This window comes from Selaginella moellendorffii, unplaced genomic scaffold (genome assembly GCF_000143415.4).
Source record: "Selaginella moellendorffii unplaced genomic scaffold, v1.0 SELMOscaffold_40, whole genome shotgun sequence".
In the NCBI taxonomy this organism is placed as follows: Eukaryota; Viridiplantae; Streptophyta; class Lycopodiopsida; order Selaginellales; family Selaginellaceae; genus Selaginella; species Selaginella moellendorffii.
The window spans coordinates 1,075,966-1,101,599 of NW_003314301.1; the positions used below are offsets into that span (position 1 = coordinate 1,075,966).

A 25,634-nucleotide genomic window follows, 5' to 3' on the forward strand; every position below is an offset into this window, starting at 1 on the left:
AAAAAAAAAGAAGAAAAAGTTGACCCATTGACTGTAGTAATTTTTACAAACTTAGTCAAACTACGTTCCAAGTGTCAGCTATGGCTCGCATTATACACCCCATCCCTGCTCGATCAGTTAATTTCTCGTGGATTCGAAGGCATTGATCACACGTTGTTCTATCGCCCGTGGCGAGACCTCTATAAACATACCTGGCAATCTCAACAAAAAAGCAAGGAAAGAAGAGAGATATCTAATCAGCAATAGTCGAGCACGAGAGGAAATCTTTTCTTACTTCATAAGAATGTCGTAGTACTCTGGATCTAGCGTCGCAAACAACGCATCCACGTCTTTACACGCCATGAGAGCCTGATGTACCAAAATCCAATTGGCAGACTGCGCAGCATTCCTAGAAAAAACATAAGAAACTTGGAAAAAACCATTGAATCCCAGACCTTGCATCGCTCGTCCTTGGTTCTCGTCGGCGGGTCCTCCAACGCGACCTTGAGCGCTTCACTATTCCGAGATCTATTGCAAAAGAATGAGAGAGAGGTGAGAGAAATCTTGCGATTTGATAGCGCTACACTTACAATCTAAGCAGGCGCTCCATTTGCGGCGCCTTGTGCTCGATCCTCGCGATTATAGCATCGACCGACTCCTCGGATTCCTCGTACTCGTCGTAGAGCGCTCCATCGTCCGCCTCCCCCATGCCCTATCACTCTCGACGCAGGAAACCCTAATTGCGAGAAAAAATTTAAATCGGTCAACGGTCATTGGGAAAATCGTAGAGTAGGCTTACTTTGGAAAAAGTATACAAGATATCGCGTTAGTAGTCCAACGGTTAGGATAATTGCCTTCCAAGCAATAGACCCGGGTTCGACTCCCGGCTAACGCAATTTCTCTTATAAATGCACAGATATGACCTTCTCTATTATTTTGAAAATATTTGAATACCTAGGTAGGAGGCAGGAAGTTTAGCGTGAGTGGCTGCTTCTTTTTTCTTTGACAAAATTTAGGCTTTCCAGTAGCCTCCTTTGTGGAACACCGCGTCATTCGTTCACTCCTTGACGGATGGTATCTTAGCTCATCTCCTCCTTGATCGATCGCACTGGGAGGTTTTTTTTTTTGTTTACAATGCTGGATTTGGGAGAGTTTTTGTTGCCGGCTTTTGTGTTGGATCGCGAGGAGCGCTGCGATGGTGGCGGCTTGGAAAGGGTTCCCAGGTTTCCTTTGCTCGTTTTTGTCAATGCCAAGAGTGGTGGGCAGCTGGGAATCGCGCTCCTGGAGACCTTCTCCAAGCTTCTAGCGTCACACCAGGTACGTATCTTTTTCACTTCCAACTTTTGTTTTTTTGGTTTTCTGGCTTAGTGGTTTCTTTGGTCTACTAGGTGTTTGATCTAAGCAAGGTTGATCCTCGAGAAGTTCTATCCAGAGTCTCGAAAAATCTAGAAGCCGAGAACGATGTTGCGAAGAAATTGAGAAACTCTTTGAGGATTGTGGTGAGCGATGTCTTCTCTTGATAGCTCAGGAACTTTTTGTTCTAAAGATTTAAAAGGTTGCAGGGGGTGATGGCACGGCTGGATGGCTGCTTGGAACAGCGAGCGACGTGAGCCCTCACCATCCATTTCCAATTACCACGATTCCTCTTGGAACTGGAAACAATCTTCCATTCTCGTTTGGCTGGGTAAGTGATCTCCAAGCTTTCCACTGCTCTCTTACATTTTTCTTCTTCCAAACTTTACATTCAGGGGAAGTTCAATCCTGGCACGGATGCTCGCTCCATGAAAAAGTTTCTCAAGCAAGTGCTCGAGGCACATTCTCTGAAAGTGGACAGGTTTTGATCTAAAAATCTAAAGAGCTAAAAATCTCTAACAAGTTGTGATGATTCTGGTAATCTAAGATGGCAGCTAACAATGACAATGGAAGGAGAGCCGGATATGCTGCCTCATTCAATACAAAAGATTCCAAGAATCGAAGAAACCAATGTAAGCTCTTTTTGACGTTCTAGATGACGGCTTGACTCTCGAAGATCGTCAGGAAGCTCCACTAAAGTTTCGTGGAGGATTTTGGAATTATTTCAGCATAGGTGATTATCATAGTGTTCCAGTTTTCAAAATATTCTCATTCTTTATACTTTCTCAGGTATGGATGCACAGGTTTCATACGAGTTTCATAAGCAAAGACGTGAAAACCCCGAGAAATTCAATAGCCAACTAAGAAACCAAGTATGACAAAGTTTAGGATATCTATGGTTTTAAATAACAGATCAATTTTTTACAGTGTGCTTATGCTACTCTTGGCTGTACTCAAGGATGGTTTTGCGCTCCTTGTTTGCATCCTTCCTCAAGGTTTGTGAATTTACTTGTTTCTCGTCTTGTGATTTATTCCAACGATTTGTTTCCAGGAGTATCAATGAAATCGCGACAGTGTATACAGCTGATTTCAATGGTCCATGGAAGAAACTGCCGATTTCCTCTAGGTATTATGTTGAAGTCCAATGTGCTTGTGTTCTATGATTTTCTTTTACAGCATAAGGTCCCTGGTTTTGCTAAACTTACCAAGCTTTTCAGGAGGCTTGGATCCTTGGGGGACTCCCAATGACAGAAAATCTATCAAGGTATTCTAGCTATGTCATCTTCGATTTTACTGGAAGAATTTTGTAGAGAGGATTAACTTCTCCATCTGTGGAAGATGGATTGCTGGAAATAGTTGGCTTCAGAGATGGATGGCACGGCTTGTTCCTGTTGTTTCCAAAGGGCCATGGAACTCGTCTCGCTCAGGTATGAAAAACGACTTTTCTTGCGGTAAAGTTTGCGTTTTTCTTTGTCAGGCACACGAGATTAAGATCGAGCTCCAGTGCAGATCATCGTCACGATCAAATCAGTGCTGCACTTACATGAGAATGGATGGGGAACCATGGAAACAAAGGTTGGAGAAAGATAGAATTATCACAGTGGAGATTTGTCACAAGGGTCAGGGAGCAATGCTTGCAAGGCAAGGATGCATTGCAGAGAGGAAAGATGCTTACCGGCATGCCCTGACAATCACCAAGCATGGCTTGGAGCATGGATTGAAACCAAAGTCCAATGGTTGCTTTCCTTTCAAACTAACTTCTGAAAAATAATAATGTATAGGTTTTTGAATGTTCTTAGAATTGATATAATTTTAATCATACCTCTTTGCTTATACATACATACAAATATTTAAACTATTAGGAAAACGCCAAAGGCCAAAAGCCAGCTAGTGAAATTTCTATTTCATAGGCGTCAACTTCCTTGAAATGCCAAGGCACTACATTTTCTTCTAGTCCTTGTGCCAAATGGAACACAAAAAGTCCAGGGACACAGTGGAGATGAACTAGAAAAGTCTTTCTCGTGCTTGGGGTTTATTAAACTAACAGCTAAAGTTAAATAACAATTAATCGCTCAAAATTTTAGTATATAGTGCAAGCTTGGGTCAGAGCTACACTGCTAGTTTTGTTTACAAAAGCTTTGTTGTCAGTTTGGAATGGTGCCAATCCCTCAGGCAAAACCGGCTCGAATTTTAGCAGCTGGGCATAATGTTGGAGAAGCAACAACATATACTGGTAGACAAACTTCATATCGAGCTCCATGTCTAGAAATGTTTGAGCACACTTCCCCATAGCTTCGGCCTGGCCGATGAAATGGTTAGGAAGCACAAAAGAAACAAGAAAATCTCGTGACAAACCTCCTCAGGAAAGGCATTCCCCCAATCTACAGCAGCTTTGATCGAGTTGCAAATGTCGGTTCGGTTGATCGGCCAGTAGTGGACGAACGGGATCAGTGATCTCGAGAAGAACTCGTGGAAATCGGGGTTGATGAACAAAACGGTGGATCCACACGACATAATATACTTGAGACTGGCAGACCAGCCTCGACCTTCCACATAGACTTTGTACCTATGAGGATCAAAGCTAGATCTGTAGCTGGCGCTATGAAAATGAGACTCTACCTGTGAGTGCACTGCTTGGACATGTCCGAGGATTTGAAACCCTGCCCTTTCTCAGCATTCCAATCCTGCGATATCATGGAGACAAAGAGCTCTTTCGAGGTCTAAGATCTTTCAAACCTGGATTGAAACTTGCTTCTTACCTGGTGATGAGTGATCAAGCGGCTGGAATTGACATCTTTGTTCGCAGCACACTTTACTAGATCCGGTCGAGCGGCCCCAGTCCAGTAATTCCCCTTCCAATACGCAAACCTCTGCCGCTTTGACCATTTCTCCTCTCGAGCTCCCGAGTAGATCTTTTGCTTCTCCTCCTCCCACGGAAGAATGTTTACCTCGGGCCTGGCCGTGATTCAAGGAAGTTATAAGAACATAACCGAAAATCTCGGGAGCCTTACCATCCCCAGAAGGACCAATCTGGAAATACGATGTCGTAGTTCTCGCCCCTGGCGGTGGTACAGTAGGAGAAGAGAGGAGGCGGCGATGGATCGTCGCTGCCCTTTGCGCGAGGGATTGCCGGGAAATCTCCACAGCCAAACATGAGATCCACGTCCGGGACCATCCCTGGGAAGCGATCGAGCAGCAGCTGGAGGCCGCGCAGCGTGAAATCGTCGCGCGTCTGGAAGCACTTGTGGTAGCGCTCCATGTAGAGCGTGCCATTGAGGATGAGCACGCGAAAATCCGCCCTCTTCTTGGCTTCTTGGAGGCTGTGGAGCGTGATTCCGTGGTCTTTCCACGGTGCCAGGTCCCTGTCAATCCAGGAGAAGTAGGCCGGGCACTGCGATGGGGATTTTGAAATCGCGGAGCACTGCTGGAGGCGCTGGCGATCAATCGCTCGGGCAGAGGAATTCGGTGGCCGTGACCGGATCAAATTGGAGATTACCGCTGATGGAATGAATCTGGCCTTGTCGACCACTGGAGCGAAAGCGATCAAGATAGTGGCGATGGCGATCGCTCCAGCCGCCACGATCACCAGGCGCGGCGAAGAAACCCTGACCATCATCGCCACCAATGACCATAGCGTGAGACTTTGAAGTTTGAACGCGCTCTAGTGTAACGCATATCCCACGGTAGAGATTTTTATCACCGACGGCCCCGATTTGATCAGCTCCAACGGCTGTGATAGCGTCTGGGTTGGCGTGACACGTCATAAGCCACGGACGGCCCCGATTCAGTCCGATCCAACGGCTGTGATAGCGGCTGAGTTGGCGTGACACGTCATGGATATGACACGTGGAATTAACGTTAGAGCCACGGACGGCCCAGATTCGTTGGAGTTTGAAGTGAAGAGCAGAGGAGGGACTGCAACGGCTCCAAATATTTCTTTAGGGTTTGGGCGCTGGAGCTCCAGATCGCCGCTGCCGCCGCCTCGATCCGGCCATGGACAACTACGTGAAGCTCGAGAAGGTCGGGGAAGGGACCTATGGCAAGGTCTACAAGGCGCGAGAGAAGAATTCCGGGCGCCTGGTAGCGCTCAAGAAGACGCGGCTCGAAATGGAGGAGGAGGGAGTGCCATCGACGGCGTTGCGCGAGGTCTCGCTGCTCCAGATGCTGTCCCAGAGCATCTATGTCGTGAGGTGAGCTCGAAATCTCTGCCTTCTTCCTCTGTCGCTCAGTATTTCTTGCCGCCGCCAGGCTCCTGTGCGTGGAACACGTCGATAAGAAGGGAAAGCCAATGCTTTATCTGGTTTTCGAGTTCCTGGACACAGATCTGAAGAAGTACATCGATCTGTTTGGCCGCGGCAACACTGGGCGTCCTATTCCTCCGAAGATCATCCAGGTTTTCGTGGATTCTAGTGGTTTCGTGACTGGATTTCTTACTTCTGTGATCTGTTGCCAGAGTTTCATGTATCAGCTGTGCAAGGGCGTCGCGCATTGCCACAGCCATGGAGTGATGCACAGGTATTTTCTTAAGTTTTTCCTTGGTAGTTTTTTTCTTCTTTCTAACGAGTGTCCTTTTGCAGGGACCTCAAGCCGCAAAACCTTCTCGTCGACAAGGAGAAAGGAATCTTAAAGATTGCTGACTTGGGACTCGGCCGGGCTTTCACTGTTCCCTTGAAGAGCTATACCCACGAGGTTAGATTGAGCATCAGTTCATGAAACTCGACCTGACGATTTTTCTCTCGTATTAGATCGTGACACTGTGGTATCGTGCCCCGGAAGTACTTTTGGGTGCTACTCACTACTCCATTCCTGTAGATATTTGGTCCGTCGGCTGCATTTTCGGTATGTTTCCTCGTACCTTTCGCAAACATAATGTGGCTCGCTTGCTTTCTTTGTGCAGCCGAGCTCTCCAGGAAGGTCCCGCTATTTCCAGGCGACTCAGAGCTGCAACAACTGCTTCACATTTTCAGGCATGAAAAAAAGTTGTTGTGTATCACTGTTTTCTTGAACGTTTGTTTTTTTTTTTTTTTGCTTCGTCATAAAGGCTCCTGGGTACTCCGAACGATGAAATCTGGCCGGGAGTGAGCAAGCTCCGTGACTGGCACGAGTTCCCGCAGTGGAAACCACAAAACATAAGCCGCGCCGTTCCGGACCTTGATCCCAAAGGAGTGGACTTGCTGACTGTGAGTTTCTCGATTTCTAGAGATGAACCTCTTATCTCACTTTTTACATTTCCATCCGTCTTCTCGCAGAAAATGCTGCAATACGATCCTTCCAAGCGGATCTCTGCAAAGGCAGCAATGCAACACCCTTACTTCGAAAACCTCGACAAGTCGCAGTTTTAAGAAGTCAGAGTGAGAGACACTACCGACCTGAAGCCTTTGCTTCTGTACATAGCTACAGGTACACTAGTTCTTCTAGCTGGAGTGTCGAGACTGTGTGTGGTCTGGTTCAAAAAACAATGCTCTCTTTGTTTTCTTTATAGGGTTGAATGCCATTTTAAGTATTTTATCCCATGTCAAGAGCAGGCTTCTTCTTCTGGTTGGGGTTCATAGGTGTAGTGTATGCGATTGTGTGTGGCTGGATTCTTGAGCGTCAGTCACCGAAAGCCAGGCTTCTAAGCGGCGATGAAGCTCCAGTTCTGGCTGATTTTAGTACCTGCAACGTGGAGCCGCCAGGTATGCATTTTTGTTTCTCCTCTGTGCTAAGAAATGTAGCTCATTGATTGATCAATATCATCAGACTTTTCCTGTGAACGGGAATTCTTTTTCGGCCTTGCGACTGCACCAGCTCATGTAGAAGACAAGCTGAACGACTCCTGGTTGGAGTTTGCGCAAGAGAAGAGATTCAATGTAAACGTCATGTTTTTCGTTTTTGTACTTACAGATTTTAAGTTGCAGGTGAGAGCATGGCATAACATTCCACAACCCGATGAGCGCCTCCGTTTCTGGTCGAATCCCGAGGTAGAGCTTAAGCTGGCGAAAGAAACGGGAGTGAGTGTGTTTCGACTGGGCATAGACTGGGGTCGAATTGTGATAGCTGAGCCAGTGAATGGCATCGAGCAAGTGGTACGTAGTGTCTGTGTTTTGCTTCTTTTTTTTTTTTTTGTATCTTGTTTACATGTTGTAGGTGGATAAAGCAGCAGTAGAGCAATACAAAAAGATCCTTAAAAGTGTCTTGGATCACGGCATGCGAGTTATGCTCACTCTTTTCCATCATTCTCTTCCAAAGTGGGCTTTGCCATATGGAGGCTGGACGGACACTAGGACGATTAAGTACTTCACGGAGTTTGCAAGGTACCAATTCTTGTGCTCTTGAGATAATACTTGTTGCTTAAATAAAACCTTTCCAGGTTTGCCGATGAGAATTTTGGAGAGTATGTTGATTACTGGGTGACATTCAACGAGCCACACATATTTGCCTTGCTCACTCACTGTTCCGGAACCTGGCCACCGGGTGTTCGACTGTCGCTGTTTTCCTCTTTGTTGTGTTTCTCCCCGCTCGGTGATTATGGGAAGGCTATACGGGCGATAAGCTCTGCGCATATTGCTGCGTATGATGTGCTCCACGAAAGGTACGTTCGAGTTTTGCTATTTGACAACGACTGAGATGCTTCTCTCGTAGAAATCCAAAGGCCGTCGTAGGAGTTGCTCATCATGTGGGAGTGATCAAGCCTTATGGTTTTCTCGACATTCCCGCCTCGCTTTTGTCCAAGTGGCTCACTCAGTTTCACTGGATTGATTTAATCCAAGACCACCTTGACTTCTGTGGGATAAATTACTATGGCCAGGTAAGTAGATTTGCGAATCACTATTACTTACACAAGGTCCGTTGGTTTGTAGGAAATTCTGTCTGCGGCTGGGCTGATGCTAGACGAACGAGAAGAGTACAGTGAGGCTGGTAGAGGAGTCTATCCTAATGGACTGCTCGAAATACTCGAAGCGTTTCACGATCGTTACAAGACGCGCAAGCCTGAGCTCAGATATATCATTACAGAGAACGGCTTTTCGGACGCTCGTGATATTTTACGAAGGCCATACCTGATCGAACACTTGCTGGCCGTGAGCACAGCTTTGAAGAAGGTTTTTGACGGTTTTTCCAAGTTTTCTATTCACTCTTTGGTTGGTTTTTTACCAGGGCATTCCAATCGATGGTTACATCCACTGGACAATCTCAGACAACTGGGAATGGGCAGATGGTTACTGTCCAAAGTTCGGCCTTGTGTCGGTCGATCGCTTCAATGATCTGAGACGAGTTCCACGGCCATCTTACTACCTCTATCAGCAGGTTAGTCGTTTCTTTCCTCTTTAACGTTTGAAGCTGATACTCAATCCTTCCTTCCAGATCGTGCGAGGCAGGAGAGTAACGCGGCAAATGAGAGTGGAGGCGTGGGATGTGCTACAAAAGGAAGTAAGAAGAGGTAGCATGAGACCGTTTTGTAGAGGATTTGATGCACACGGCAGGATGTGGGCAGGCAAGTATATGTATGATCAAGTAAACTTCCTTGATCTGATCAAAGGCAATTGGTTTTCAGATGGTCTTGACACTCCGGCAATGCGAGCTTATTCTGCAAAAGACTGGAGATTTGGAGAGTATCAATCGCCGGGCATTGTCATTTACGCGGGGAGGTCACTCGACGTTCTCCGCATCCTTGCCAGTGATACTATCAAAGCTCTAAAGAATCTCATCGCCAGCGACAAACATTAAGAAAGCTTGGAAATGAGTTTGGTTGAATGATCACTGGGATTCTTGACGACCAAAAAAAAACTTGTTTTGTATTCCTTGATATATGATATGATTATTAGAAAGTAAAGCAAGCACAAGTACCTGTATCTAAATCACATGATAAAACGACACGACAACTATGTGGTCCATATCCAACAAAATTCAAGCTGTTATCCTTTTGAATAAAAATAAATCTGATATTCGGTCTAGCCTGTATAGCTTCTACTGTATGCGTACCCACTACGGCAATCTCATTGCCAGTCTTCGCACAAACCTTCTTGATTGTAAACATTCAGCCTCCATTCAGCCACACCAAGTAGAGCTTTTCCCTCCAGCTAGCAATGTAGATACACTTACCGCTCGTGCGATACAGACTGAGATCCTTGTACGTGATCTTGTTGGTTTGCACATCAAACTGAACAAACTTGCAATGCCAGGAATCTATACAAGCCAATTTGTTTTGTACGAGAACTTGATGCGGTCGATGCAGCACGGACACCGGGACACGACACCATTCCGTCTGGCCGCGAGTGAAAGTGTGGATGTTGCCATCCAAGAACCCCACCACAACCTTGAACTGCTCGGCAGCAGTGGCCAAGAGGAACACACTCGAAACCGTGAATCCCAAGTAGGGGATCTCCTCCCACCTGGTTGCGAAGGGACTCCCAACGTAGAGTTTTTTAAGCTTTGTGGATCGAGCGAGCAAGAAGCGATTGCCTTGGGAGATGGCACACAGACAGTCGGGAGCATCGTGACTGCGAGGCTCCCAGCGCATCATCTTGCCACTGCTGTCCAGGATATAGTTTTCCCCGGGGTCGAACTTAGTGCTATCCGTATAGGAGCTCCGGAAGCTGGGCTCGTCCACCGCTGCTTTCCACGCCCGGCACACGCATCTGGAGATGAGGGCGTTCGAGAATGGAAGCCTGCACAAGATTTCTCCCACGAGCTCGGGCGTCAACCCCAACATTCCTGGTTATTGAGTAGAATGGGATGCTGACTAGAGATGAAACATGCATTCATGGGCGGGAACTGTGGCCGCGCTTTTCTTCGTCCACGCCATACCCTTGCCAAAGAATCCTAAACTTGTTTTATACTTTCTCTTGCCTTTTCCCCTCACTCTTCACTCCTTTTTGAAATGGCATCCTTGCTTGGTCCAAAGATTTATTCTCGCATAATTTGATGGATCGCACTTGACGATGCTAGAGTTTTTGGTGGCGGCTCTTGTGTTGGATGGCGAGTCCTGAGCGCTGTTCTTTCCAAGGTCTCATAAATTCTAGCGGAGAACAACGTTTCTGAGGAATTGAGAAACTCTATGAGAATGCTGAGAGCGATTTCTTCTCTTTCCTGAGGACTTTGGGAAAGTTTTAAGAGGCTGCAGGGGGCGATGGCACGGCTGGATGGCTGTTTGGAACAGCAAGTGACGTGACCCAAAGTTCGGCCTTGTGTCGTCGCTTCATTGATCTGAAACCAGTTCCAAGGCCATCTTACTGTTGACCTTCGAGAATTTAGCTGGACTTGATGTGCGGCAGGTTACGCGCTTGTGACGAACTTGGCGACAAGAAGTTGATGATCATTGATCGATCTCTATCAGCAAATTAGTAGTTTCTCTTATAGTCTTTAAAGTTTGAAGTTGACATTCAATCTCCAAAGCAGAAGAGTAATGCGGCAAGGGCAGGCAAGTATATGTATGATCATAATCTGATTGATTGGTTTTCAGATGGTCTTGACACTCCAGCAATGCGAGCTTATTCTGCAAAAGATTGAGGGTATCAATCACCGGGCATGTCATTACGCGTGGAGGCTACTCGAAGTTCTCAACATCCTTGCCCGTTGATATCATTGTAAGAAATCATGTAAAGCTTTGATCCACTTTTCCAATCTTATTCTCTAACGGCAATTATATTCATCTACCTTCTTATCAGCCCACGTACCTGTATCTAAATCATATGAAAATCGGTTTGCCATGTCCATAAAAATTCAAGTGATTATCCTCTTGATCAGAAAAGGTGAGACGCAATGTAGGTTGTACCACACGCATACTCACCACCCCGTCTTCGCACAAACCTCCTTGATTATAAACATTGAGCATTCAGCCACAGCATGTAGAGCTTTCCCCAAATGGACTCACCGCCCGTGCGAGTGCGATCTTGACCGAGATCCACGCTTGCTTTGAAAGCAGCCATCTTGCTTTCCACGCGCCATCTGGAGGTGAGGACACTCGAGAATGGAACCCTAGCCAGGATTTCTCTCACGAGCTCGGGCGTCAACCCCAACATTCCTGTGACCCTTTTTAAATCCAAGTGCACAAAGAATTATTAGACATGTTGAGGCCACGATTGAATTTTTATAATTGGTCACACAGTTATTCAGGAATGAAGCAACCATAGTAAAGCAAGGACAGGGAAAGGTTTGATATCCATGTTTGGAAGCTGAAGGAGACGTTTTGGAGAAACAAATCGAAGCCGTAGCCTGCTCTTTCCACAACTGATAGTTCAGGAGCCAAGACAACGCCCATGAAAGCATGACATTGAAATATCGAAACAGAAGTCAGGAAGGTCACCACTTGTACCGTGGTTCTCAGATGGCAACCTCCACACCTTCATTCGTGGCCAGGCTGCCATGGTGTATTCTTTATAATTAGGAATTCCCTTACATGTTTATAATAAAAGAAAAAAGAATGTCAAGAATATATCTAGAATATCTAAGTATATTTAAACTATATGATGACTTGACTAAAGCCTCCATGATGCTAGTGTAGTAGTAGTGTACAAGCATGATGGCTTAACTGAAGAATCCAATGTACTCATGCCATGGTTACAATCCCTATTTAAATTAAAGCTAACTGGAACCTTATTATCCAAGCTATGCCCTTCTAGACTCAGAAGTATGAAGTACGTGATTGCAATTGGACCACAAGCATCACTTCTTGCACAATGCTTTTCATCACTTAAAACACCTATTAAGGGTTTAATGACATCTTCTTTAATTTCCCAGGAAGTCTCCATCACTACCTCAATAAATGAGCTGTTCATTAGATTATTTATTTCAAATTATTATTTGCAATTCTAGTCGTGGTTTGTTTCATTTAAAATAATCAGGATTTTTATAGCAGGTTGATTCCTTTGTCACATTTAAAAAATGCCAGGGAGACATACTACCCACAATGAGACCATTATGCATGAATGGTGCTTCAGCAGCCAGACTGGAAAAGAACTTATCCAATACCACACTAATACATAAAGACCATTAATATGCAAAGTTTGTCATTTCAAAGTAGAATTTGCAAAAAGTTTCCACTTTTCCATAAGAACAACATGTAAGTTCAATCTTTCTCTTTGACTTTGTTTTAAGGATCACTTCTTAAGGCAGCAAATAGATTTAGTATGCTTGAACACGCATTCTATAGTATAAAGAAGTTAACTTAACGTTCAACACAGAACAAGCAAACAAATTTAACATTTTATAAGAATAATTAATGCTTTTTGGAGGGCATAGGCGTAATTGATTTTTATGCATATTTTAATTCATGGTTGTGCTTATTCTAAAAAATGGACTAGTTTAATAATTAAATCAATGAATAATATGGTTTTCCTCAATCAAATATCTTAAACTTAAATAGTGTTTTTAAATTTAATTACTGTAATCATTATTCTGAATTTAGAATGGTTAAATTTATTTTGAATTTGACATCAATATCCAAGAACTATGATCGATTGATGGATTGATCCATATTGATCGATTTTGACTTTTATGATTCTCTAAATCTAATGTCAAGTTTAGTGTTTTTTTACTCCTCAAAATTATTGAAACTCTATAATAGAGGAATGAAAAAAAATTGCAAGAATGATAAATAATTTTTTTTTTGTAGCTGCCACCTTAGCTGTAATTCTACTTATAATTATACTTATACTTAAATCATTGTGATATAGTTACTATTATAGACAAGAACTATATTTATCTCTACAAAACTTGATCCTAAATAGATTTTTTTTATTTTTAGTTATTCAAATAAATTGGAGTTTTCAGCTCATTAAATATGTTTTCTTCATTTGCACATTATAAAAATAATAATAAAAGTAATAATACACACTAATTTTCCATGTGACAACGTAGAAAGAAGAATGTGTATGTTCATCATGAAAGCTATTTGATCTTTCTCTTTAACTTTGTTTTTCTTAAGGCAGCAAATCAGATTTAATATGCTTTATAGTTCTTGAATACACATTTGCATTTCATAAGAGCCATATATGCTTTTTGGAGGCATATAATTGATTTTTTAACAACTGTAATTAGTGGTTGTGATTATAAATGAATAGATTAGATTTAATAAATAAATCAATGGATACTAAATTTTCCTCAATCAAATGGCTCAAAATTAAATAGATTTTTTAAATTTAAATCCTAATAAATATTTATTTGTAAATTTGACATTAATCTCTAATCATATTTATAATTATACTTATATAACTAAATATATATATCTTTGAGTTTATAGGCAAGAATATGATAAACCTTAAACTGCAAAAGGTATGTTGAAGAATACTTTCTTCTTTTATATATGATAGATTCGAACTTAAAATAATAGTTTTAAAGTGAATGACAGTGGGTCCTATTGAGTGTTGAAGAGAACACGAAACAGATGCGGCAAGCCTAGGACAGATCTTAAGTACCGAGTATGACTTCAAGATAGGAGTTGCCTGGATTATGGAGAAAGCGCTTGGTGAAACGATGAGACCTTTGCAAATAGCAATTCTCATAGTAGGCAGCCGTGGAGATGTGCAGCCGATTGTTGCCATCGCAATGCATATGCAGCGAGTAAGTACTAGTCGAGAAGTTCAATTCGATCTTAATATCACTTCATTTGTAAACAGAAGTACAACCATCAAATCAGAGTAGCAACACATGTGGACTTCAGGAATCTGGTGATTGAGGCCGGCCTTGACTTCTATCCCTTGGGTGGAGATCCAAAGATACTTGTCCAATGTACTTCGCTTGATGCTTAAATCCTTCTCTGACATTGATTTCATCTAGACATGGCAGAGAACAACGGATGCATCCTTCCCTTGCGTTTCAGCCGCATCTCCATTTACAGGAAGCAGCTAAGAGCGATCATCAACTCAGTGCTGCCAGCGTGCACTGAGCCTAGCATTCTGAATCCCTCGTTCCGAGCACAAGCCATACTAGCAAACCCAATGGCATACGGTATTTTGTTTATATCTTTGCAGCAACTTAAGCTTTTGTAATGATGTTGCTGCAGGTCATGTGCACATTGCTGAGTATCTCAATGTTCCATTCCATTTGATATCTGCAATCCCCTGGACGTAAGTTGTAAGTCTTTCATTCTTATGTTGAAAGCTCAACCCCTTGTAACAGGCCAACCAGTGAGATTCTTCACCCATGTCTTCGTATCAAAGGACTGGATAATAAGGTAAACACTGAAAGAATTTCTTTCAGATTTGGTTTTGCTTTCTGGCTACATACAGATGACATACAAGCTAGTGGATGTGTTTATGTGGCTGAGTTCTGGCTCCTTGTTGAACAAACTACGCAAAGACCAGCTCAAGCTCGATCCGCTTCCACTTTTGAGCAGCTTCATAGACTCCAATGTGTCCGCGACGTACACATGGAGTCCACACCTGGTCCCCAAGCCTAAAGGTGGGAATGAACCTTGATTCATGAAATTGATCTGTTGTCTGTGATCAGACTGGGGCGAGAACGTGGATGTGACTGGATTTTGCTTCTTGGATCAAGCACACGATTTCAAACCACCTTTGGGGCTTCTCAGTTGGCTAGAATCCGGGCAACCTCCCATACATATCGGGTTTGGCAGCTTGGTGAGATGAAAAACTTGGAAACGTTTTCATTCTGGGCTAACCTCATCAAAACCATGCTCTATTTATTAGCCTATGCAGGATCCAGAGCGCACAACAGAAATCATCATAGAAGCTCTCAAACTGACCGGCCAAAGAGGGATCATTTCCAAGGGCTGGGCTGGACTGGGTGGTGAATCAAGTACACCAAGTCATGTTGTTCATTATATCACTAGTCGATTGAATTTCTGCATCCTCCTTGCAGCTGAATTCCCAGACCACATTTACGTGCTGGATGAAATTCCTCACGACTGGCTGTTTCCTCGCTGTTCTGGAGTCATCAACCACGGAGGCGTTGGCACAGTTGCTGCAAGCCTCAGAGCTGGGGTAACAATATCGTGAACTCATTTTCTTCTTCTGAATTACGACCTTGGCAAATATATTGTGCAGTGTCCAACAGCAGTGGTCCATGCATGTAGTGATCAAGAGCTCTGGGGTGAAATTGTTCATTCAAATGGGGCTGGACCAGCACCGATCCACATATCTCAAATCTCCCTGCAGACAATGGTCCAGTGTATTCTCTGCTTGATCAAGCCTGAAGTATTGCTCGATTTTTCTTTGCTGTTTTTCAAAATTATTGTTATAACCAAGTTTATTTTCAGGTCAAAGAGAGAGCCATTCAATTATCCGAATGGCTGCAGCAAGAGAGTGCTATCGAGGCAGCAGTGAGATCCATTCATAAGCATCTTGATAAGAGTTTCAAGACGAATGATTATTGTAAGAATGATCCGAGTATGCCCGTGCACTGGGACAGAGTTTACTGCTGCTTTGTGTTTGCCTGCGTATTCATGAGAGAGTTACTTACATAATTAAATAATTAGTGTATATTATTATACATAAATATATAATGCATGGAAAATGGAAAAGTATAGTACCATCTCTAACTTTCACCTTTGCTCTTCACAATAACCTATGGATGCTTAGTGTTGGGCAGACCCTTGCAAGAAAAATCAACCAGCTATAAAATCTGATAAATTTGTAGTAAAAGTCTTTATCCTTTTTTTTTGGTTTTATGCTTTTGAGATTAACCTGTTTAAAGGCAGAAAATGGTTTTTTTTCCAAAAGGTTTTGTAGCTCAATTGGTCAGAGCGTTGGTCTAATTACAACATCATACACCCAATAGTAAATATCACAGCCATGACCATGTTTTTATCTTTGTCTTTGATCACACACTTAATAACAAATATCACAGCCATGACCATTGTCCTCATCTTTGTTTTTGAACATTAGGAACAGTAAAGAATTTCCTCCCACTTGTTGGAAGAGGCATTACTAACGCAGCCTTTGTGGAGAGATAGTATTACTCATGTCAGTGAACGTCCTCTAAGTCATGATAATTGTCAACAATTTGTACTATACGTTTTTTACAATGTCTTTTTTACGTCCTTTTGTTCTGTAAAGATTTTCACCAGGTTGACGAGGCCCTGGAACTTTTCCACGACTGTAAGCCCGTAAAACATTCTTACCAGAGCCTCCTCAAACTGAAAAGCATTCTCCGCTACGGGATACTGCCACAGCGAAGACGAGGATGATTACTACACAGTGAAAGAGAAGTGAGGTTTTCTTACCTGAAGTGGCTTGGGAATCACTGTCTTGAAAAAGGAAAATCGATCCTCGGCAATAGATTTCACCAGACAGCAGCCTCGAAGGCCTTCAACGCCGGCAAACTTTCCAAAACCGCTGTTCTTCACACCTCCAAAAGGAAGAGACTGCAGAAGAGGCAATTCTGGTGCTTTAGAAATGGACGAAGAAAAGTTTAGAGTACCTGGCACATATAAGTTACTGCAAAATCGTTGATAGCCGCCATTCCACAGTAGATTTTCGAAGCAATAGCAACAGCTCGCTCCTTGTTGGCCGAGAAAACCGAGCATCCTAGTCCGAAGTTGGAGTCATTTGCCAAAGTGATAGCTTCGTCGTCGCTGTGGAACTTCATGATGGGAATTATTGGACCAAAGATCTAGACAAAGCTTCACATATGTAAATCACTTGGAAACGAAAAGGATAACAATGCTGCATACCTCTTCTTGCATCAAGCGCATGGAGTGATTGACATTCAAGAGAACAGTCGGAGGATAAAACTGTCCAACGACAGAGTTCCCAAAATCTGGGAGAACCAGATCTCCACGAACTGCAATCTCGGCACCTTTAGTAACAGCGTCATTTACCAAAGCTTGCAAGCGATCAGTGTGTTCTTGTATGCACACTGCTCCCATGTCAAACAGACCCTCTAGAGGTGGCCCCTGTAAGAAGAGAGTTCGAACGATTTGAGAGTCGAGATTACAAAACCTCACTTACCATTCGAACTGTTCTCACGATTCTTACTACTTCATCCACAAACTGCTGGTAAATTTGAGCATGAATGTAAAATCTCTCGGCACCGGCACAGTTTTGGCCGCTTGACTGCAGAGCCGCTCTTGCAGCTATCTGAGCAACCTGAACAAATTCGAAAAAAACATTCGAGTTTCAACAGAAAAACTTAGCCAACAGAAAACTTGCCTGTAAAACATCTGCGTCTTCACAGACGATAAAAGGATCTTTTCCACCGAGCTCCAAAACCACAGGAGTTAATGTTTTAGCAGCTTGTTCCATCACCTGCATCGATACAACATAAATGACCAGATAGAAAACTCAAACAGCTACCATTTTCCCGACGGCTGTTGAGCCAACGAATATCAATTTGTCCACAAGACTAACAAGCGCTTTTCCAGTTTCACCGTATCTGCCAGACTTCTTCAAGATAAATGCAAGAGTATAGAAGAATTCCCGTACCCTGTGATGACATGAACAAGATCAGCGGGTGCTCCCGCGGCACGAAGAGCAGCTTTGATAATTCGAGAATAAAAAAACGCCGACCAGCTTGCATGCTCTGAGACCTTTGGAAGTTAAACGTTTAGCAGCCATCGAAGAGAAGAGATCGATCATACCTTTATAACAATAGCATTACCAGCGAACACTGCAGAGACCATGGGATTTAAAATGTTATGAAATGGATAGTTCCATGGAACGATGGCCCCGATGACACCAATAGGTGAGTACTCTACTCTTGCAGTCTTGTGAAGCATCATTCTTCCAGCAGATCTGAGAGAACAAGAAAAGAAAAACAAAAACGTTAGAAGAAAAAGGAAAACAACATGAAGAGCTTTACGAGCCTGTATTCCGGCTGAAGCCATTGCTCGCCTTGGCCAACGAGCCAGGTTATCTTCTCACAAGTCGTCAAAATCTCCCCCAGCGCAGCATCAACTAGAGTTTTTCCAGAATCTCTTGCTGACACTCTGAAATGCAAAAAACAAACTCGTATAAGCACATCATTGTATGCAAGCCACTTACTCACAAATGAGCTCTTGATGATCGATGGTGTACTTGAGCAAAATTCTCAGCAGCTGCCGTCGCTTCTCAAAGCTACTCCGAGCCCATTTCTTCTGAGCTTCTCGGGCTCTGGCGACGTGATCACTAACCTGGATAACTCCAAAACCAAGAGAAAAAAAAAGAAGAAGAACATGAGAAAAATGCGCAAAGAAATTTCCCAGCTCGCTCACCTCATCGAAATTCAATGCAGGTAACTGGCCGAGGTACTTCATGGTAGCCGGATCGTAGCAATGCACAGTATCCTCGTCGCCGCTCCTCCTTCTAGCCACCTGAAAGACATTTTTCCAGATCAAAACCTTTCCTTCTCGCTGCTTCCTAGCTCACTCCACACACATGAGAATGTAGCTTACATAGATATAGCTATCGTCGTCCCCGCCCTTGCCTAGCATCACTGCGCCAAGAAAATCCCTTGATCGATGCGAGAAAGGAATCAATCGAATCGCGCTTACCATCGGAGGTATCGACCACGATCTCGGGCACCACGGGCGGGATGAGCAGCATGAGGAGGCGGCAGAGGTAGAAGAGGATCGCCAAGATCGCCACGGCCCACAGCACATCCATGGCGATGGAAGACGAAAAAACCTAGCCCTTCCAATCAAATCGAGAATATACCTTTGCCTCTACTCTCGAGGTTTAGGGTTTTTGGGCAGCGATGGCGGATCTCTTCCAGGGGCCGGCACCGCCGTGGTGCATTGGCGCGGTGTTTCGAGCGCCACATTTGCGAGCCGGCGCCGATCGTAAGCTCGATCTAGCGATATTTCCGGCTCTGATTGATCGATCGTCTTCTACAGGCGGGCCTCTGCTGTTTGATTCCGTGGGAGAGCCTCAACAACTACTGTCGACGGGGTGTAAGCTACATCTCTTTGATCATCCGATTCCTCCCCTTGAGAAGGTTTCTCGAAAATTTCGACCCCAATGCTGGATTTTTCTCATTGTGCGATTGTTTTGTCCGCAGCAATCACGCTACGCGGGGGAGGACGCATCGATCGGCTACACCCCCGATTCTCTCCTCCAGGGGCTCGTCCAGGAGGACACAGCTGCGAAGGTTGCTATGATCCACGAGAGTAACAACATTTTTGGAAACAGACTGGAGTGTATGCAAGTGTGTTCTAAGTTTCTTACTCTTGTTCTCTCATTTGATTCTTCTTCTTCTCTCTCTCTCTCTCTCTGTGTCTGTGTCTCTGTGCAGTGTCAAGATGGAAAGCTCCAGCTCACATTTCCCGTTGGTGAGAACTTCAACAGTATAGGAAGTATACTTTGCAAGCGTGATCCCGCTGGTCGCTTGTGTCCTCTAAAAAAGCAAGAGGACGAGCCGGACAGTGAGTGGCTCGGTGGCGTGAGAATGTCAGTCTCACCAACATTGAATCATCCCATCCGCCAGGTACTTGTTACTTCTTTCTCTCGTTCTCTTCTTTACTTCGGTTTCAGTTATCAGCGATGAAGATTTCGAATTCAAGTGTAGATGAGAACATCCTAGTAGCTAGGACTCAGCATCAAGTACATGTTATGAACGTTCTAAGAGAAGTAAGTTTTTTTTTTAATTTTTGGGCTTCGATAGCTTTATCAGGAGTTTACAGGAAGATCGCGTATGCTTTGCTTCACGCTCAGTGACGACTTACCGCCAGGGTGTATCTCATGTAAGCTTTTCATTTTGTGTTTCATGATGGTGGATCACGATGCGGCTCCCGCAGGTGGTCTGGAGTCCTTATATCGAGGGAGAACTTGCAACTGTCCTGGAGTCTGGGGAGGTTTTCGTTTACAATGTGCACTCCACTAAACAGTCTACAAACAATCTACGAGCGAACTTTATAGTACAGGCGCGCATGGTCGAGGCTGCAACGGCCGACGGAAGTGGCGCTGCTAAGTTTCCAAAGGCTGTGGTTGCCGAGATTTGGAATCTCAGGCGGAGCTGGTGGCGAGTCGAGTATGGTTGGCATCCGAAGCTGCTTGTCATAGCGAACGCAGAGGACATTCTTTTATCCGACTTAAGACATGGCAACGCGACTACTCTACTTGGTACTGTTGGAAACAGCAAAAATTACTGCCATCAGAGGCGCTGCGAACAGGATCGCTTCGTAGCTATAGTGCGCCCTGAGGATCGTGGTTATCATTTTGCTGCTGCAACTATGGAACATATCATGCTCTTCGACATTCGTAGGCCAAGAATGCCACTACTTCAGGTTTGTATCTTCTACTTTCTGCTAGCCTGATTCTTGATTTTTCCCTTTTTCATTCTGTAGTGGGAACACTCAATGCACGACGATTCTCCCGGATATTTGTCTATGCATCCTCTGTCATGGCTCCGGCCTGAGGAAGATAATGGCGCAGGTAATGGGGTTTCTACGTGAGTTTGGCTGACTATGTCGTGCAGGAAGAGTTATCCTGGCTGCGAGCTTTCGGTCTGGTGATGTTCGAGCATTCTGCTATGGTCCTCAAGCGCCATCTACTGCAATCGTGTCAGGAGCAAGTTCCAGATTTCGTGAGATAGAGGAAGCGTACTGTGCGTGGGATCTTCCTTCTAAGATTTTCACTTCTCGTCCTCGGAAACTATCCATGACGGCACTTTATGATTCTCTTTCCACTGGAACGCAGGACAGCTATATTGAAAGCCTGTCTGGAGTTGCGGTTCTGCCTGGGGCAAAGACTGGTTTCAGCTTGTTGCAACTTACGGGTACAGGTGACATTCTGAATCAACCTTATATCGCTTCCAAGACCTTGAAGAGAGAAAAGAACACTAAGTTGTGCGAGTACCCTGATCGTTTAATAGGTGGGCTTGAATTGTTTCATGGTTTTTCTTCTCTAACCATGATATATGCAGCTAAGAACAAGAAGAAGCTTGTTATGAAAAATTGCTCTTTCCCAGCTATGCTCAACTGTATGACTAGCTTCTGAAGCGTTGTGTTTTCTGACGCTGTTTTTCTTTGCAGACGTGAAACACGGACTGGATTGTCTTGCGGCTTTGGGGTCGTCTCATGAAAGCAAGCGTATGCTATGGGACTGTGCTTGTACTAGTTTTGACTGGAATTGCGGTGATTTGCAGGGCTCAAGGCAACAGTGATGGACCCTGTGGAAGACTACCAGGATCGCATATACAAGGTTTTGTCGGACGTTGAAGTCTTTCTCTCGAAGTATCCTTTTTCTTTTTCCTGGCTTCTTCTTTGTGTGTCTTGACGATTTTCAAGCCATGAGATATCGTTTAAGGTACTGCTCTTGGGTCTATCACAAGATCTAGCACTACACGCAGCAAAGATGCCGTCAAACGTCACAGGATATATTGATGTTACTGATAGAACACCTTATCTTCGACCACCGCTGAAATATTTGGAAATGCAAGAAACTCCGGTTCCAGTTCCGTTGCCGGTGCTTCTGGAAATTCAGGCTAAGGAAGGCAACAGAAAGGCAACAAAAGAGAGCTTCCAAGCTGCCTGTGACGCGGTTGAAACAGTAACATCCAGCTTAAGAAAGAAACAGGAAGAACCAATTGTGTCTCTTGGTCAAGGTGAAGATGCAAGCTTCAATTTGTCCCAGCAGTTACTATTCCACTCAAAGCACTCAGATTCTGGAGCATCATCGTCATCGAGCACTGGCAGCATGAAATCCCAGAATTATGTTGGATCACAACAACTAGTTGGAGGAGAAGTTGGGTCGTCGAAAGTTTTCGGGCGACTCAAATCAGGTTCGTCTGCTCTCAGTCGATATTCTTATTTTGATTTTCTTTCCCTGCTGACAGATGAATTTGAACCGTCAACGTTTGGGGCCTTGGAGCGCTTGCAAATGGACTTTGAGAAATGGCAGCAAAACTATGCTCCATACGTAAACTACTGTAAAGGAAAACGTCTGTAAGGCGAGCCTCGGGAAATACTGATTCAACGCTTTCTATGTACATTCTTCGTTTTGTTATTTAGTTACTATGCATCTCGTAGGCGAGCCATCAGAGCCGATTAATGCTGCTGGAAGGCAATTCAGCGTATAGAAACCGGATTGAACGTTGTCCAAGTTCAATCCTTCCACGAGTACGACTCCCTGTAAGGTAAACATATATTGCAGCATTGATAAAGCAGGCTAACTCAACTCACCTTGCTCAGGAGGGGCTTGTGCGTCGCATCCGGCTCGTTGTAAACTCCGACGGAAAGGTAGTCGAGTCCTGTATATATGCGCGTGAGAACAAAGAAGCACCAAACGGAACGTACCGATGAGCTTAAGGGATGTGTTCTGAGCTATCCATTCTGCTCCGTCTTTGGTCAGTGCGGTGAAATCCGACGTGAACTCTCGCTTCCACATGAGCCTCCTGGGATTATAGCTTACTATCAGATTCTCCTCTCAATTCATTTTCTTGGAGAGCTAACCGTTCTGTATTCAGTGTTCTGAATAGCACGCGCTCAACTCCAGGGGGGACGACGTTCTTGACAACCTCGGCTGTTATGTTTTGATCCTTCGGCGTCTCCACCACAAGCACAAGTCCTGGTAACAAAATGCTTGGTTTAAACAAAACTAACTGGCTGTGTACCAGTGAGGATGTCAAGCTTGAGACTGTTGGTGGTGTCGACTCCATTCAGGAAATCCTTCTGGAGAAAATGGCTTGGCGAATCAACATGTGTTCCAGTGTGCACGATGAGCTGGAGTTCCGAGACATTGACAAGGGATCCATTGGCGATACTTGCGACGAGACTTACAACCTTTCCGAGTCCCTCCTTGGAATCCCACACGGGTAAATCTTGTCGAAGAGAGTGCGTTATGTCTGTTATCTGACGAGCCTCCTCCACTGCAGCTAGCTCACGAGCTCCTGTCCGGACTATCAAAGCCATCATCATCAGATTAATCAAAAGCCCGAACAAAGCCATGCGTGAAAGCTTTCTCTTCAAGACGCTGAGTTTGAATGCTCGCTTCTCACTCTTCACTGGTAAGATCTTAACATGAAATAATAAGTTCACTTTCGTGGGAATTTATGTTGTGACTTTGACGCGTTTTCTTTGCTGCCGAACGTACAGGAGAAGCGAGTACTTGGGAGAAACATTCCCGCTCCCAGCCAAAACAGCGAATTCCTCCTCTTCTCTTCCACCAAAGGTACTTTGTTTTTCTATCTTTTCTTTCCGCTCGCTCTGTTTCTAGCAAGGAACGAATGTCTGGAATCGTGCCATGACATGTCACTGCGTGTTGCAGGGCCCTTTGTTTAGTCGCTAAGCGATGGAAGTTGTTCTTGAGATGAAAGGGACACAGTGGCCGAAAGCAAAATGGAGGAGCAAAGCAACCAACGACACAGGCAAGAAAAGAAGATCACTCAAGTGTTCTTTGGCTTCACGGGAGAGTTTTTCGCAGATCTTGCGAGATTTGGACGCGCCAGCGATCGAGCGAACTTGATTGATTGAGCGTAAGTTTGGTGGCTTGAATCGCTGCTTTTAAAGGAATGTAGAGCTAACTTTACTGCCGCAGATCAAACAAAGACACATTAATTCGCGCCACATGAATGAAGATTTGCAGTCAAAACACTATTTTTTCCTCGCCAGGTGAAAAAATATTCGTTGTTTTTTTCAAACATTCTAACTGGAGGATATTCTTTTCTTAACGGAATGGTTAAGCCAGGAAAATGCGGCGTGACCTGGCGCCACGTTTTGCGACGGGGCCCACCGCGTGGCATCGGCGCCGTTGGTTGTAGATATCCGACGGCTGGGCTTGCCGGCGCTCGGGGATTGGGCCACGAGTCGAGATGGTGACCGTCGATGCGAGTGAAATGGACGGCCGACAGTTTCGTCGCCGAGGGAGGGAAGTGAAAGGCTTTTAGAGGTGAGAGAGAGGCTCTTCTTCTTCTCTGTTTGGAGAGCGCGACGAAAGAGAAAGAAACCCCTGGTAGGGTTCGTGCTCGGTGTCAATTCGATCGTGGCGGCCGCCATTGCGATGCGTGAGAAAGATACGAGGTGAGCAAGGATCCTTTCCTCTCCCGCCGATGATCCGAAATCTCTCCTTGCATCGCGGAATGCAGGTCCTGGCGCCTGGTACTGCGCAAGAAAATGGTGTGATTCTCAAAGACCTCGCTGGATTTCGCTGTACGCGAGGCGAGAATTCCACTGGCAAGGCCAAAGGCGGGGCATGCGTTTCGTGCCTGGAGCGAGACGCGCTACACACGCATTCCTGATGCTTCGACGGCGACTAGTGAGAATTTCGAGGTACAAGAAATCTGCGTTACACTACAGCGTGGTCTGAATCAATGCTCTTCTCCAAAACTGTATAGGAGTGGATTGGCCGCGAGAGCTCGTAGCAGCCATCATGGTCTCTAGCGATTCCTAGAGGTAAGCTATGCTTGGAGTTGGAGTTTCTTCTTTTACTTAGCGGCTTGCTTCCATGGCCCAGGAAGGAAGACTACTACCATGGCGAAACTCAAGTCACTCTTTGGAGCAAACGTAAAGACCACCCCGGAAGAAGGAGCAACGAAGGAGATGTCGAGTAGGAACAGGACTCCCAGTGTGGTGGCCAGGCTGATGGGTTTGGAGGCTCTTCCGGCGGAGCCAGCTACGACAGGGAAGAAGGAAAAGGCCGTGGTGTTGTTGGAAAAGCGTGTGCCGGATTCCAACACACTGGTAGATATCACAGTGTCAGGGAAGCGGCTGAATGGAGGGGTCACGAGATCTCAGAAGTCGAGGAGTTTTGATGAGGCCTTTGACGACCGGCATAAAGATGTGCGTGAGGTACGAGCGGTACTCCAGGGGGCCGAGTGCTTGCAATCCATACAGCTCGACGAGCTCAACCGGCAGCTCCTGGCCAAGCACATGAGAGTTTTGGACGAGCTCAAGGAAGCCAAGCAGCAGATGGCGCAGGGTAAGGCTGGTGTGGAAAGGCAGCAGCAGCAGCAGCAGCCTCGCAAGGGACTTAGCGATTCAAGCGAGTTTTTGGACGCGGTGGAACTCTTACAGGCAAACAGGCAGTTTTTCGAGAAGTATTTTCGGAGCTCGGGAGCTTTGGAGGCCATCTCACAGAGAAACGATTCTGCTTCGTCGACACGGGAAAGTAAACGGGAAAGCAAGTTGCCGACGGGAAGGATTCCTCGTTTTCTGAGCGGTCAGTCAAGTCCTCGTCCTCTGATGAAAGAGCAGTCCAAGGTGCTGAATGGTGACAGCGGCAGGCTTCTAACGAGTCGGGATGAAAAACACGAGGTGTCTAGTATAGTGGTGCTGAAACCAAGGAAGAGAACCGATCAACGAGACCGAGAATCAAAGCAGGAAGATCAACGAGAACGAGAATCAAAGCAGGAAAAGCAAACGGTCAAGGACAGGAAGGACATTGCTAAGCTGATTGCGAAGAAGATCAAGGAGAGTATATCGAAGGAAGTTGCAAAAACATTCTATTCGAAGG

The 25,634-nt window shown here is 45.0% G+C and overlaps 10 protein-coding genes and 1 non-coding gene across 19 annotated transcripts; 6 read left to right on the forward strand and 5 right to left on the reverse strand.

Annotated features, from left to right (window-relative positions):
- On the reverse strand, positions 1–718 carry LOC9633856 (actin-related protein 2/3 complex subunit 5A). The gene is made up of 4 exons (XM_002979305.2): positions 570–718; positions 435–507; positions 275–375; positions 1–191 (listed from the first exon to the last, which is right to left on the reverse strand). Exons 1-4 carry the CDS (start codon positions 686–688, stop codon positions 56–58), a joined length of 429 nt encoding a protein of 142 aa, XP_002979351.1. The 5' UTR covers positions 689–718; the 3' UTR covers positions 1–55.
- Positions 719–802: 84 nt separating this feature from the next.
- On the forward strand, positions 803–874 carry TRNAG-UCC. Its single transcript has one exon. It is a non-coding gene; the product is annotated as a tRNA-Gly (tRNA).
- An 84-nt stretch (positions 875–958) lies between these two features.
- Positions 959–3,165, forward strand: LOC9633857 (diacylglycerol kinase 5). 2 transcript variants are annotated; one of them, XR_002993443.1, is made up of 12 exons: positions 959–1,296; positions 1,368–1,478; positions 1,535–1,663; positions 1,728–1,813; positions 1,880–1,964; positions 2,017–2,065; positions 2,122–2,204; positions 2,260–2,327; positions 2,384–2,458; positions 2,509–2,596; positions 2,671–2,759; positions 2,810–2,915. XR_002993443.1 is itself a non-coding variant. In XM_002979159.2 (12 exons), the coding sequence occupies exons 1-12, from the start codon at positions 1,114–1,116 to the stop codon at positions 3,101–3,103; spliced, it is 1,368 nt and encodes a 455-aa protein (XP_002979205.1). In that variant the 5' UTR covers positions 959–1,113; the 3' UTR covers positions 3,104–3,165. The 2 variants fall into 2 exon arrangements, 1 of the variants encoding a protein (XP_002979205.1); XM_002979159.2 differs by having other exon boundaries at positions 2,643–2,759; positions 2,810–3,165.
- A 167-nt stretch (positions 3,166–3,332) lies between these two features.
- On the reverse strand, positions 3,333–4,982 carry LOC9660392 (O-glucosyltransferase rumi homolog). Its single transcript, XM_024684346.1, has 5 exons — positions 4,344–4,982; positions 4,092–4,287; positions 3,952–4,016; positions 3,688–3,898; positions 3,333–3,631 (listed from the first exon to the last, which is right to left on the reverse strand). Exons 1-5 carry the CDS (start codon positions 4,946–4,948, stop codon positions 3,413–3,415), a joined length of 1,296 nt encoding a protein of 431 aa, XP_024540114.1. The 5' UTR covers positions 4,949–4,982; the 3' UTR covers positions 3,333–3,412.
- Positions 4,983–5,286: 304 nt separating this feature from the next.
- Positions 5,287–6,840, forward strand: LOC9633858 (cyclin-dependent kinase B1-1). The gene is made up of 8 exons (XM_024684328.1): positions 5,287–5,522; positions 5,581–5,725; positions 5,786–5,847; positions 5,910–6,021; positions 6,078–6,171; positions 6,230–6,299; positions 6,374–6,512; positions 6,582–6,840. Exons 1-8 carry the CDS (start codon positions 5,326–5,328, stop codon positions 6,672–6,674), a joined length of 912 nt encoding a protein of 303 aa, XP_024540096.1. The 5' UTR covers positions 5,287–5,325; the 3' UTR covers positions 6,675–6,840.
- LOC9660393 (beta-glucosidase-like SFR2, chloroplastic) lies at positions 6,828–9,167 on the forward strand. Of its 2 annotated transcripts, none has more exons than XM_024684326.1 (10): positions 6,828–7,007; positions 7,072–7,181; positions 7,230–7,397; positions 7,459–7,625; positions 7,682–7,903; positions 7,954–8,119; positions 8,172–8,411; positions 8,467–8,616; positions 8,674–8,803; positions 8,864–9,167. In XM_024684326.1, the coding sequence occupies exons 1-10, from the start codon at positions 6,845–6,847 to the stop codon at positions 9,034–9,036; spliced, it is 1,689 nt and encodes a 562-aa protein (XP_024540094.1). In that variant the 5' UTR covers positions 6,828–6,844; the 3' UTR covers positions 9,037–9,167. The 2 variants fall into 2 exon arrangements, with proteins under 2 accessions (XP_024540094.1, XP_024540095.1); XM_024684327.1 differs by having other exon boundaries at positions 8,674–8,807; positions 8,864–8,981.
- Positions 9,168–13,735: 4,568 nt separating this feature from the next.
- Positions 13,736–15,760, forward strand: LOC9660394 (sterol 3-beta-glucosyltransferase UGT80A2). 2 transcript variants are annotated; one of them, XM_002979162.2, is made up of 11 exons: positions 13,736–13,869; positions 13,926–14,037; positions 14,086–14,256; positions 14,312–14,375; positions 14,428–14,482; positions 14,538–14,709; positions 14,758–14,888; positions 14,958–15,066; positions 15,130–15,251; positions 15,315–15,464; positions 15,527–15,760. In XM_002979162.2, the coding sequence occupies exons 1-11, from the start codon at positions 13,759–13,761 to the stop codon at positions 15,731–15,733; spliced, it is 1,404 nt and encodes a 467-aa protein (XP_002979208.2). In that variant the 5' UTR covers positions 13,736–13,758; the 3' UTR covers positions 15,734–15,760. The 2 variants fall into 2 exon arrangements, with proteins under 2 accessions (XP_002979208.2, XP_024539999.1); XM_024684231.1 differs by having other exon boundaries at positions 14,967–15,066.
- A 418-nt stretch (positions 15,761–16,178) lies between these two features.
- Positions 16,179–18,918, reverse strand: LOC9660395 (aldehyde dehydrogenase 22A1). Its single transcript, XM_024684230.1, has 14 exons — positions 18,740–18,918; positions 18,641–18,681; positions 18,461–18,559; positions 18,252–18,379; positions 18,074–18,196; positions 17,849–18,002; positions 17,694–17,797; positions 17,565–17,643; positions 17,421–17,516; positions 17,220–17,357; positions 16,943–17,164; positions 16,690–16,881; positions 16,493–16,633; positions 16,179–16,432 (listed from the first exon to the last, which is right to left on the reverse strand). The coding sequence occupies exons 1-14, from the start codon at positions 18,849–18,851 to the stop codon at positions 16,289–16,291; spliced, it is 1,773 nt and encodes a 590-aa protein (XP_024539998.1). The 5' UTR covers positions 18,852–18,918; the 3' UTR covers positions 16,179–16,288.
- LOC9633859 lies at positions 18,904–24,157 on the forward strand. Of its 5 annotated transcripts, none has more exons than XM_024684228.1 (20): positions 18,904–19,027; positions 19,082–19,182; positions 19,246–19,392; positions 19,480–19,671; positions 19,719–19,814; positions 19,868–19,927; positions 19,982–20,470; positions 20,531–20,618; positions 20,662–21,057; positions 21,109–21,165; positions 21,218–21,274; positions 21,331–21,418; positions 21,473–21,966; positions 22,021–22,320; positions 22,376–22,754; positions 22,801–22,998; positions 23,059–23,190; positions 23,279–23,354; positions 23,451–23,794; positions 23,867–24,157. In XM_024684228.1, the coding sequence occupies exons 1-14, from the start codon at positions 18,943–18,945 to the stop codon at positions 22,131–22,133; spliced, it is 2,463 nt and encodes an 820-aa protein (XP_024539996.1). In that variant the 5' UTR covers positions 18,904–18,942; the 3' UTR covers positions 22,134–22,320; positions 22,376–22,754; positions 22,801–22,998; positions 23,059–23,190; positions 23,279–23,354; positions 23,451–23,794; positions 23,867–24,157. The 5 variants fall into 5 exon arrangements, with proteins under 5 accessions (XP_024539996.1, XP_024539995.1, XP_024539993.1 ...); XM_024684227.1 differs by having other exon boundaries at positions 23,871–24,157; XM_024684225.1 differs by having other exon boundaries at positions 23,451–23,658; positions 23,721–24,142.
- LOC9660396 (kynurenine formamidase) lies at positions 22,174–22,587 on the reverse strand. Of its 2 annotated transcripts, XM_024684233.1 has the most exons (3): positions 22,481–22,587; positions 22,367–22,434; positions 22,174–22,313 (listed from the first exon to the last, which is right to left on the reverse strand). In XM_024684233.1, exons 1-3 carry the CDS (start codon positions 22,569–22,571, stop codon positions 22,188–22,190), a joined length of 285 nt encoding a protein of 94 aa, XP_024540001.1. In that variant the 5' UTR covers positions 22,572–22,587; the 3' UTR covers positions 22,174–22,187. The 2 variants fall into 2 exon arrangements, with proteins under 2 accessions (XP_024540001.1, XP_024540000.1); XM_024684232.1 differs by having other exon boundaries at positions 22,207–22,313; positions 22,367–22,587.
- LOC112349571 (kynurenine formamidase-like) lies at positions 22,585–23,131 on the reverse strand. The gene is made up of 2 exons (XM_024684192.1): positions 22,798–23,131; positions 22,585–22,751 (listed from the first exon to the last, which is right to left on the reverse strand). Exons 1-2 carry the CDS (start codon positions 23,129–23,131, stop codon positions 22,585–22,587), a joined length of 501 nt encoding a protein of 166 aa, XP_024539960.1.
- Positions 24,158–25,634: the final 1,477 nt, after the last annotated feature.

Bases quoted from the DNA above. Each gene is read 5' to 3' on its own strand.
- LOC9660396 (XM_024684232.1), bottom strand. From the start codon at position 22,571: ATGTGGAAGCGAGAGTTCACGTCGGATTTCACCGCACTGACCAAAGAC. The intron at 22,314-22,366 runs GTGAGTTGAGTT...TTTACCTTACAG, and splicing joins ACAAGCCCCTCCTGAGCAAG to GGAGTCGTACTCGTGGAAGG.
- LOC9633857 (XM_002979159.2), top strand. From the start codon at position 1,114: ATGCTGGATTTGGGAGAGTTTTTGTTGCCGGCTTTTGTGTTGGATCGC. The intron at 1,664-1,727 runs GTAAGTGATCTC...CTTTACATTCAG, and splicing joins TTCCATTCTCGTTTGGCTGG to GGGAAGTTCAATCCTGGCAC. The intron at 2,066-2,121 runs GTGATTATCATA...ATACTTTCTCAG, and splicing joins TTGGAATTATTTCAGCATAG to GTATGGATGCACAGGTTTCA.
- LOC9660392 (XM_024684346.1), bottom strand. From the start codon at position 4,948: ATGATGGTCAGGGTTTCTTCGCCGCGCCTGGTGATCGTGGCGGCTGGA. The intron at 4,288-4,343 runs GTAAGGCTCCCG...AATCACGGCCAG, and splicing joins GATTGGTCCTTCTGGGGATG to GCCCGAGGTAAACATTCTTC. The intron at 4,017-4,091 runs GTAAGAAGCAAG...ATGATATCGCAG, and splicing joins GCTTGATCACTCATCACCAG to GATTGGAATGCTGAGAAAGG.
- LOC9660393 (XM_024684326.1), top strand. From the start codon at position 6,845: ATGTCAAGAGCAGGCTTCTTCTTCTGGTTGGGGTTCATAGGTGTAGTG. The intron at 7,182-7,229 runs GTAAACGTCATG...TTTAAGTTGCAG, and splicing joins CGCAAGAGAAGAGATTCAAT to GTGAGAGCATGGCATAACAT. The intron at 7,626-7,681 runs GTACCAATTCTT...AAACCTTTCCAG, and splicing joins TACTTCACGGAGTTTGCAAG to GTTTGCCGATGAGAATTTTG.
- LOC9660394 (XM_002979162.2), top strand. From the start codon at position 13,759: ATGGAGAAAGCGCTTGGTGAAACGATGAGACCTTTGCAAATAGCAATT. The intron at 14,257-14,311 runs GTATTTTGTTTA...ATGTTGCTGCAG, and splicing joins AGCAAACCCAATGGCATACG to GTCATGTGCACATTGCTGAG. The intron at 14,889-14,957 runs GTGAGATGAAAA...TCTATTTATTAG, and splicing joins ATATCGGGTTTGGCAGCTTG to CCTATGCAGGATCCAGAGCG.
- LOC9633858 (XM_024684328.1), top strand. From the start codon at position 5,326: ATGGACAACTACGTGAAGCTCGAGAAGGTCGGGGAAGGGACCTATGGC. The intron at 5,726-5,785 runs GTTTTCGTGGAT...ATCTGTTGCCAG, and splicing joins TTCCTCCGAAGATCATCCAG to AGTTTCATGTATCAGCTGTG. The intron at 6,022-6,077 runs GTTAGATTGAGC...CTCTCGTATTAG, and splicing joins TGAAGAGCTATACCCACGAG to ATCGTGACACTGTGGTATCG.
- LOC9633856 (XM_002979305.2), bottom strand. From the start codon at position 688: ATGGGGGAGGCGGACGATGGAGCGCTCTACGACGAGTACGAGGAATCC. The intron at 376-434 runs GTCTGGGATTCA...AATGCTGCGCAG, and splicing joins CCAAGGACGAGCGATGCAAG to TCTGCCAATTGGATTTTGGT. The intron at 192-274 runs GTAAGAAAAGAT...TGAGATTGCCAG, and splicing joins TACTACGACATTCTTATGAA to GTATGTTTATAGAGGTCTCG.
- LOC9633859 (XM_024684228.1), top strand. From the start codon at position 18,943: ATGGCGGATCTCTTCCAGGGGCCGGCACCGCCGTGGTGCATTGGCGCG. The intron at 19,028-19,081 runs GTAAGCTCGATC...CGTCTTCTACAG, and splicing joins TTTGCGAGCCGGCGCCGATC to GCGGGCCTCTGCTGTTTGAT. The intron at 19,928-19,981 runs GTAAGCTTTTCA...CGGCTCCCGCAG, and splicing joins ACCGCCAGGGTGTATCTCAT to GTGGTCTGGAGTCCTTATAT.
- LOC112349571 (XM_024684192.1), bottom strand. From the start codon at position 23,131: ATGGCTTTGTTCGGGCTTTTGATTAATCTGATGATGATGGCTTTGATA. The intron at 22,752-22,797 runs GTACACAGCCAG...TTTTGTTACCAG, and splicing joins CAAGCTTGACATCCTCACTG to GACTTGTGCTTGTGGTGGAG.
- LOC9660395 (XM_024684230.1), bottom strand. From the start codon at position 18,851: ATGGATGTGCTGTGGGCCGTGGCGATCTTGGCGATCCTCTTCTACCTC. The intron at 18,560-18,640 runs GTAAGCTACATT...AATGTCTTTCAG, and splicing joins ACGACGATAGCTATATCTAT to GTGGCTAGAAGGAGGAGCGG. The intron at 17,165-17,219 runs GTAAGTGAGGTT...CTCTTCTTACAG, and splicing joins TCGTGAGAACAGTTCGAATG to GGGCCACCTCTAGAGGGTCT.